The 10,269-nt window shown below is 51.4% G+C and overlaps 1 protein-coding gene across 1 annotated transcript in view; it reads right to left on the minus strand.

Moving 5' to 3' along the window:
* The window catches only part of RNF169 (ring finger protein 169), a 52,750-nt gene extending 42,750 nt beyond the window's left edge, over positions 1-10,000 (minus strand). Inside the window, exon 1 of the mRNA XM_075919595.1 lies at positions 9,671-10,000. Coding sequence (XP_075775710.1) covers positions 9,671-9,977 — 307 coding nt within the window. The 5' untranslated portion in view covers positions 9,978-10,000. The remainder of the gene's footprint in view (positions 1-9,670) is intronic.
* Positions 10,001-10,269: the final 269 nt, after the last annotated feature.

Here is a 10,269-nt window from a genome sequence, read left to right on the forward strand (position 1 = left end):
TTGCTGAGGGTGCAATCTATCCCCTCATCCAGGTCATTAATAAAGATATTGAACAAAACCAGTCCTAGAACCGAACCTTGGGGCACTCCACTAGAAACCGACCGCCATCCTGACATCGAACCGTTGATCACTACCCGCTGGGCCCGGCCTTCTAGCCATCTTTCTATCCATCTTACCGTCCAGCCTGTAACAGTGCTTGGGATTCTTCTGTGCCAAGTACAGGACTCTACACTTTTCCTTGTTGAACCTCCTCAGATTTCTTTTGGCCCAATCCTCTAATCTGTCCAGGTCTCTCTGGACCCTATCCCTGCCCTCCAGAGTATCTACCTCTTCCCCTAGCTTAGTGTCATTTGAAAACTTGCTGAGAATGCAATCCATCCCCTCATCCAGGTCATTAAAGATGTTGAACAAAACCGGTCTTAGAACAGATCCTTGGGGCACTCTGCTAGAAGCCAACCGCCAACCTGACATCGAGCCGTGGATCACTACCTGTAGGGCATGACAGCCTAGCCAGCTTTCTATCCACCTTACAGTCCATTTATCCAATCCATATTCCTTTAATTTGCTGGCAAGAATATTGTGGGAGACAGTATCAAAAGCTTTGCTGAAGTCAAGGTATATCACATCCACTGACTCTCCCATATCCACAGAGCCAGTTACCTCATCATAGAAGCTAATCAGATTGGTCAGGCACGACTTGCCCTTCATGAATCCATGTTGACTATTCCTGATCACTTTCCCCTATTCCAAGTGCTTCAAAACTAGTATGTTTTGTTAGTCTTTAAGGTGTTGCTAGACTATTTTTTGTTTTTGAAGTTTTCACATTTATGTATTAGGATTTATCTGGCTTGTATTTTTAGATTATAAATTCTTCAGGTAAGGACCTTGTTTTGTGTGTGAATACAGCATTGAGCATGATGGGGCCTCAATTCTCATTGGGCATTAGAGAGTGGTCACATAATTTAATCTTTACATTACTACCAATGTGTTAACAAGCAAGTGCACTTAAACTGCAATGATAACACATTATTGTTACTCATTTTTACTGTGGCAAATATTAGCATAATGGGTAAATTAATCTGCTTTAAAATCATTAGGTATAATCTGCTCCCTCTGTAATAGGCTGGTTCTGTACCCACATTATCTCTGCATGTTGTGGACAATATTAGAGGAATAACTGAAAGATTCCTCCAATTCACTTATCCCCATGCTCAGGCAGGGAAGTCACAACAGTCCTGTTTCATGAAGCCCTTTTGTAAGTAACATGCCACTTTATGAATGACAGCAATGCACTCAGTATAAACTAGCTGCCAGATAAACAAGCTACTAGAACAGGGGGTAGGCTTCTACAGAGATATTCCTCCTACCCAGAGACATTTCATTGCATTTTTTAATGCAGTGGCAATAAAAAGGGCCCCCACAGTAAGAGATGAAAATTGCTCAGGGCTCTATGTAAAAGTGCTTGTGTGGACAGGGAAAGGAAGGAATTTAATTCAAGGTGCAGGGATTTTGTTTTTGCTAAAACTATAGTTTGAGTGATCAATAACTATTTTCAGTATCTTGAATACATTTCGGCTTCCCAGTGCCCCACATTCAAGCTAGCCCAGTCTGCTGGTCCACTGAGTGAGGTACAAAATACTGTCTTCAGTTAGTAGTCCCAGCCACAGGAGAGACGGAGGGCTTGCGGACAGCTTCCCTGAACTGTCAGTCCCACTGCAGAGCAGCTTCCTTCCCCTGCCAGCCCTACGTTCCCCACCCCTGCTTTAGCTGTTTCTCCCACGCGATCCTCATCTATCCTGGGAAATAAGACTATGTAGAGCAGTAGTTTTCATTTGCAGACCCCTAAAGGTGTGCATCTCTTTAAAAAAAAATCATAATACAGTCTGTGGACCCCCAAGTGTCCACAGACCACAGGCTAAAAAACTCTGTTCTATGGTAAATACAATATTTCACACACTCCTTAGACATGGTCTGCAGACCCCAGGTTGAAAGGTACTAGTGTAGACAGAAGCCATACTAATACATAAAATGTTATTTGGTCTTTATATGAACAAGAACGTTCATGTTTACAGCTCATTAGCAGTTGATATAAAATGTTTTCAAGCACCTATTTTTCTAGTCTATACAAGAATAATAAGGGTAAAACTGTGTAACATCATGCTTATTAACACACTTTCTAATAAAATGCACTTGCCCAGAACAGACAAAATCTGCGTTTCTCACACACTGTCATATTTTTTGGCAGCCACCACCAGAGCTGCCACAAAAGCAGAAGTACAGTGAAAAAAATGACATGATCCTCATACATTTCACTGTGCAGAGGGATTTTTGGTTTCCCACTGGTTTCTGGCCAAAGGGAACTGCTTGTTTGAGGAACACACAGTGTACTAAGTACCACTCCCTACACTCTGCTCGCAGGCTCTGAGCAGCCTGCTGGGGCATGGAAGGCAGGGAACCCGCTGAGCTGCCAGCTGGGAGGCCTGCTGGGAGTTGCCAAAGTAAGCGTTTCCTAGACAGATCCTGCCTCTGGCCCCCAGCCTCTCCCTCCTCCCACTCCCAACCCTCTGTCTCCCTCCACTTCTGCACCCCCCACCCACATAATCCAAACCCTCTGCCTCTTCTCCTGCACCCATACCCCCTCCCAGATCCTGCACTTCAATCCCCTGCCCCAGGTCACAACCCCCTCCTTCATCCAAACTCCCTCCCAGATCCCACATCCCCTCTTGCATCTCAATCCCTTACCCCAAGCTCCCTTCTGCACCCAACCTCTATCACAGACACTCCACCTCCTCCATTAATATTATGGAAGAGCGTGGTCCTTGACCACTTAGCAAATTATTGGAGTGGCCCCCCATCAAAAATTATTGCTTCCCTCTGTTGTATGGGTTTCAGTGTGGGGTGGTATCATGAATGAGGACCCCAACTTGAAATAAAGTTTTCCTGAACCCCTCTGTCCCCATAGAATGGGACCCACCACCTCGAAGTGGCATTAGGCCCTGCCACAACTACTGAGGGAAAACCTTCAGAAAAAATCTCCACTGCTACAATGATCAATATCCCCCACAACATGCCTTTAAAAACTGACAGGCCCTACTCATGCCTATCACAATGCTGTGATGTACTGTATCCAGGTCACTAAATGCCCCAATAATCATGTGGATGAAACCAGTCATTCACTGTGCTCTCAAATGATCTTACACAGAAGAGTGATGGGAAACAGGAACACTGTATCACCTGAGGGTAAATATTTTTCAAAGAACAATTGCTCCATGTCTGATTGGTTGGTCCTCATCCATTTCCTTCTCCTGTGTTTTGTATGGGGCACACCTGGCAGACATACCCTAATGTGACCTCAGTGCACATCTTCTGCATCTTGCCTGTAGAACTTGATCCTACCTTGTGAACTCTGCAGACGCTTAGGCTCGAATTCAGCACTGAGCGCTCAATGGTTTCAGGACTGAGGTGGCTGTGTACATTCCCAGCAGCAGAAACGTAGGCACTGTGGGAATTCTATCACCCATCAGGTTAGGCAGCAGCTGAGCAGGGGTTTCGAAATATTAAAATTTTGCATGTAAGCATCTAACATAGCAGTTAGGAACTTCAGTTTCCCTGGTGAATCCCACCTCAAAGACCTGTCCACATTATCTTAATTGTAGCAGAGAAACATCACGGTTTTAACACATCCCCTACACAATGTTTTCTAAACCTCAGAAAGCTAAACCCAGTCCTCCTCCAACACTGCCATTTATTAAAGTCCTACACACAACATAAGTCATTCAAGAGGGAATATATCATATTCTGAAGATCTACACAATCTTCTCTAACAATATTGACATTTAAAATATCATGAGTTAACACCTGCTGCAAAGCATCTCAGAGCTACCCCTTCAGGTTTGCTGCAGACAACAGTAAATCACCTACTTTGGGGATTCATTTTGAATGTTTTCCACACAAACAAGGCAGCTAACAATTTACTTACCTTTTCAGGGGAAAAAAAAAGCAGATAAAAGGACACTTTACGGGTTAGGCCACACCTTAAATTTAGGTGACATGGATGAAAGCTCAAGTGCTGAGGCTCAAGCCAGTAACACAGTAGCTACAGTAAAACTCCGATGGTCCGGCATCTGTTGGTCTGGCACTCCTGATGGTCTGGCACCATCAGGAACCTGGAAGTGCTCCGGGCAGCTGGACCATTGGAGCTGCTCTGCCCCCAGCTTCCCCTTTCAGCCGCTGCTAAAACTGACCAGCAGCTGAATCGGGGAAACTGGGGGCAGAGCAGCTGGAGTGCTGCCGGGTAGGTCCCGTAGCGCTGCACCTCGGAGCTGCGGGACCCAACTCGGCAGCACCCCATCTGTCCCCGATTCAGCCGCTGCTGAAACTGACCAGCGGCTGACTCCAGGAAGCCCGAGGCAGAGCTGCTCTTCCCTGGCTTCCTGGAATCAGCCCCTGATCAGTTTCAGCAGCAGCTGACTTGAGTACACCTGGGGCAGAGTAGCTGGGGTGCTGCCCGGTTGGCGCGACCAGACCAACCCAGCAGCGTCCCAGCTGCTCTGGGCCAGGCTTCTGGATTCAGCCGCTGCTGAAAATGACCAGCGGCTGACTCCAGGAAGCCCGGGGCAGAGCAGCTCTGCCTCCGGCTTCCTGGAGTCAGCCGCTGATCAGTATCAGCAGCGGCTGACTTGGGGACACCTGGGGCAGAGCAGGCGGGCGGCTGCCGGGTTGGTCCAGTAGCACCGAGGAGTGGCGCGGTGGGACCAACCCGGCAGCACCCCGGCTGCTCTGCCCCAGGCGTCCCCAAGAGCAGTTGGGGTGCTGCCGGGTTGGTCTTGCCGCACCAAGGGTCGGTGTTACCGGACCAACCCAGCAGCATTCCAGCTGCTCTGCCGCAGGAGTCCCCGATTCAGCCGCTGCTGAAACTGACCAGCAGCGGCTGAATCAGGGACGCCTGGGGCAGAGCCAGACTATCGGAAGGGGGGCTATGAGGGGTCTGGGGTGGCATCCCCCCCACCCCAGATCCCTTATAGCCCCCCCCCTTCCGATAGTCCAGTAAATCTGATAATCCAGCACCCCCTGGGTCCTAAAGGTGCCGGATTATCGGAAGTTTACTGTACACGCAGCTACAAGCTACAACTAGAGTTGGCAAAACTAATCAACTGGATTAACAGAACTAACGGATTAGCACTCACTTTATGCTATCATGTTGTTTCAGAGAAGAGTGTCAAGGTAACTGCTATAATGAAGACAACCCCAATGTTAGTGTTTCAACATGAGAAAGTGAACTAGCTAATCTGTTTACACTATCCAGTCTCTACAGTGTAACAGATGGACAAGGAATTAGCCAAATGAAATGATTTTACTACTAGTAAACATTTTGCTAAGATGACTCCTTTCAGCACCATATTTTTTTTCTTTTCCTAATACCATTCAGATGAATTGACCTTACTTTTAATCTGCTGACTAACCTGATGCCAAAGAAAATACCTCAGCAATCATTTACTTCTGGACTATATATTTTGCCAGCTATAACTTTACTACCAATCTGCCATGTAAGGCTACAGGAACATTTTCAACTCCTGTCCCAAAATAATGGTAATTAGTTTTAAAGACTTTGCACTATTACTTAATCTGAAGTTAAGCCTATACCAAAAATAGGAATAATACATGTATCCACCACCCCATATCCTAAATCTGCCCAGAATTGTTTTTTCTAAAATATATTCATGTTGTCACTATCTGTTGACTGAAATAGCCAAAAGCTATTTCAATACAGTAGTCATTTTATTTTCTTTCATTCCTCTCCCCTATGAGCAAGACCTATTACAACTTTCTGCAGAGAAACTAATTAAAAGCTCAACATTTTAATACAGGTTGAACCTTCTAAATCCAGGACTCTCTGGTCCAGCAACATCTGTGGTTTGGCAGAACCATGGATGTTGCTGGACTAAAGAGCCCCAGAGGCCGGGAGCAGGAGCCAGCTGAGAGTCGCACAACAGCTGGGGAGCACCAGCCCCAGACAAGATTGATAGGGACACCACCCTCGTGTATTCCTAAACCCGCAACTGCTAGAAGCTTGGACTGGGACATAGGGAATGGATCACTCAAAACTGCCGTTCTGTTCATTCCCTCTGAATCATTTGGCATTGGTCACTGTCAGACACAGGTTACTGGGCTAGATAAACCATTGGTCTGACCAGTATGGCTGTTCTCATCAACTGGAGTCCAGTCAATTTCAAAGAGTTGAAGTAATTCTATGTACTACCCTTGACTTGTCAGTGTTTGTAGTATTCAAATCACACTGTTAGCCAGCCATGCTTTTCTCTTCCATATTGGTATGAAATACACAAATAAAACAGGAAAGTGACTACCTATTTAGAGGACACATTAAAATTGATTAACTATATGGTGTATTTAAATATAGCGTGGCAATGGCACCTTTCCATCTTCTCTTTCAATTCACCATTTTAAGAAGTTATTCTAACATTAGCAGGTCAGCTCTCAAATGAAGGGTTTGGGGGTTGGTTTTTTTAAGTTGATCATGTCTCTTGACTACAGTCGCATGGTCAATGCAGATAGTGTGAGAAGCTATCAATTCCTATAAAGCTCCGGGATGCAAGAACCTGTTGTCTCCATTGGCCACGACTCTCAACTTTAAAGAGGGATCACATTTGCAATCTATTCTAGTTTCCTGAAAGCTTGTGTGGCCTTTAGTCTAATGGTTAATTACTGATGTGACAGGATATGTAACCCTGAAGTAACATTCTCCCTCAGTGTAGAGCTACCATTTTTGAAAGTCAATCGTATGAGACAATGGAATGGCTTATGTTGAGAAGCAGTAACACAGAGGCAATACCAAGAAAACAATCACAATACATTATGACAAGTTTATAATCTACCCCAATTAGAAAGAGGGTTCATGCATCACTAAGTCAATATTTCAACTTTCTGTAGACTCGGGGGCACAGCCTGCAGGATTATTATGGATTATTTATTTGGAAAGTTCTCTATACAACTAAGACGACTAGAAACAATGTATATAACCCCCATCCTCATTGATACCAGGAGGGGAGAGAAGCTCCTTCACAACCCAGAACCCTGCCCCCAGATGAGCCCAATACACTTAGTACAGTTAACTCTCACACCTCACTGTGTAACTGATCTTGGGGCTCCTGCATAGCAGGGATGTAAGAGAGCAGTTGAATACTTGATTACCTGATAAGCCTAGGTTTATTGGGTAGTCAATCCAGTACTTGACTACTCTACTTGCATTCTCCCCCACCCCCATGCAAGGATATGGAACGAGCCAGCTGCTCTGGGGGAGGCTCAGCCACAGCTCCACTCTCTGCCCATCCCACGTGCAGGACTGACACTGCTCTCCTGGGAGCCCTGCTCACACATGGCAGACGGGGAAGCGGCTAGGGCTACCCAGCACTGGGCCAGGAGCTGAGGACCAAAGCTCAGGCAGGCAGAGCGCAGCAGCCAGGTGAGCTCGGCATGCCCAGACTGGGCTCAGGGAGATACAGGCTCACTGCACTAGCTGGGCTGGCAATGCTCTGCCAATGGGTCTCCTGTGACGAGCCAGGTGGATACCACAGCTGGGCTGGGAGCACTCAGGGTTCCCTGTGGGCTGGGCAGGCAGGGGCAGTGCCTCGGGCCAGGCAGGCTGCTTGAAGGAGGCTTCAGCAGCTAAGCTGGTGTGGCTGGGCTTGCTGCTTGGCTGGAGTGAGCCCAGGCTGGGCGCTTAGTGCTGTGCACTGGTGGCAGCAGCCAGGGACCGGAGCGCACCAGTCTCCGGAGCTGGGTCCCGGATGGGTGCTGTGCAGCTCAGCCTGGATGCGCCGCAATCCGAATGGGCAGAACAGGGCAAGTGGTCGAGGGCAGCTCACGTGGCCCGGCCTCCACTGTCCATCTGCCCTGGCCCTGTGATTTTCGGCCGGGCTCTGCCTGTCTTCTGCCCAGTCTGTGCGGTGCCTGGGTGCCACTACTTGGAACATTGGGCAGCCAGTGCGCAGCCCTCTCTAGGGGAGAGCCCTTGCCCTTAAATGGCCTTGGCTTCACTCCACGGGGCTGGAGGCACAAATAGGCAAATCAAGTGCCCCGCAGCCAACCCAGCGCTGTCTTCCCAGAGCCCAGCCACCCTGCCTGGGGTTGCTGTGGCCCTTCAGCTTGCTCTCCAGCTCCAGGATATGTGCAGTGGCCAGGCACGTGCTAAGGTTCCCCCACGCCACCATAGAGCAGACAGGAAGGCAGGGGAAGGGAGTTAAATGAGATGCGCTGGGAAGCCATGTCCCAAACAAAACTCACCTGTGGGCTGCCCCTTGCCAGGCCAGCCCAGCAGGTTTCGCTGCCCTCAGGGCTGGCCGCCGAGAGGGGCTGCTAGACCTGGCATGAGCTGGGACTGAGCCAGCCTGGCTTAAGACCAGCTCATGCTTAGTTCAGAAGCTACTCCTACTGCGGCTCTGCAGTAAGTTTAAATGTAGTAAGAGCTGGGCTGCCTACACACCCAGCTCTTAATACATTTTAAATGCAGAGCCGCAGCAGGGGTAGTTTCCCCATTGACTAATTGTGTAGTCAATAGAAATTCTATAGATTACTTGTTTTTTAACATCTCTTTTGCATAGCCCAGCACCTCACTCCAGAGCTAAGCCCCACACACTCAGTGAATGTAACCTTGTATCACCTCACTGTCACTGATCCCACCCTCTCTGCCCAGCACCCCACCCTCGAGCTGAGCCCCACACGTGTAAGCAGGCAGGTCAGGCTGGTGTTATCCTGAGCTAGGTGTGAGACAGTGGAGTGTGTGTACAAAAAACAGGTAGGTTGGGGTACCCTGACCCAGGTGGGGGAGATTTGAGGGCCATGTGGTGCTGGGGGGCAGGGCAGGCTGGGGTATCCCTGGCCAGGATCCCAGGGACCAATGCACAGCTCAGTGCACCACTCCTGCATGTAACCACCACACTCCGCTGTGTCCCTTATCCTGCCGCCCCCAGCCGAGCACCCAGGCAGGGCCCCGCACTCTCAATCTATGTAATCCCCCATCCACAGCCCAGCCCCCAGCTGAGCCCCACACACAGTGCATATAACCCCCACCCCCTAGCTCAGACTGAAGCACTCAGTGCATGGAACCTCCGCCCCCAGCTGAGCCCCACACACAGTGCATATAGCCCCCATCCCCTAGCTCAGACTGAAGCACTCAGTGCATGGAACCTCTACCCCCAGCTGAGCCCCGCGCGCTCAGCACATGTAACCCCGCCCCCAGCAGAGTCCCCCTGCCCAGCGCCCCGCCCCCAGCTGAGCACCGCGCGCTCAGCACATGTAACTCCGCCCCCAGCAGAGTCCCCCTGCCCAGCGCCCCGCCCCCAGCTCAGCCCCGCGCGCTCAGCGCATGTAACCCCGCCCCCAGCAGAGTCCCCCTGCCCAGCGCCCCGCCCCCAGCTGAGCCCCGCGCGCTCAGCGCATGTAACCCCGCCCCCAGCTGAGTCCCCCTGCCTAGCGCCCCGCCCCCAGCTGAGCCCCGCGCGCTCAGCGCATGTAACCCCGCCCCCAGCTGAGTCCCCCTGCCCAGCGCCCCGCCTCCAGCTGAGCCCCGCGCGCTCAGCGCATGTAACCCCTCCCCCCCAGCCCAGCTGCGCAGCCGAGACGGGGCCCGGGCAGGCTCCGGAGGGGGCCGCACCTTCGTCCGGCGCGCGCTGCTCCCCGCCTCCTGCGGCCCCGGGCTCGTTGCGGCCGGCGGCCCGACCCTGCAGCCGGCGGGCCCAGGTGGAGAGGCGGCTGCGGCAGAGCGGGCAGCAGAGGCCCGGGCCCTGCAGGCAGCGCTGGAAGCAGGCGCGGCAGAGCGAGTGGCGGCAGGGCGGCGTCACCGCCTCCACCAGCGCCCCCCGGCACAGCGGGCACTCGGCCGCCGCCTCCTCCTCGGTCGCCAGCCGCCGCCGCCGGCCCCGCCGCACCGCGGCCCGGCCGCCAGGGCCCGCCGCCGCCATCTTCTCAGCCGCCGAGGGGACGGAGCGTTAGGCCGCGGCGCCGCCCACCTCCTCCATATTCAGCAGCGCAGGATCGTTAATATGCATGAGCGCGCGCGGGCTCGACCCTTGTCCCCGCCCCGGCGTGAATATTCATCAGCCGCTGCCGAGAGGCGCCGCCCCTCTCGTGAATATTCACGAGCTCTCAGTCTCCTCTGCGTACAGTGGGGTGCACGCGGACTCCATATGCCCAATGGAATGGAAACTTCCCCCGCCTGGGCCACGGATCCCCACCCTGCCCCCAGTAGCCCTC

The sequence above is a fragment of the Pelodiscus sinensis genome, chromosome 1 (assembly GCF_049634645.1).
Source record: "Pelodiscus sinensis isolate JC-2024 chromosome 1, ASM4963464v1, whole genome shotgun sequence".
Classification (NCBI taxonomy): domain Eukaryota; kingdom Metazoa; phylum Chordata; order Testudines; family Trionychidae; genus Pelodiscus; species Pelodiscus sinensis.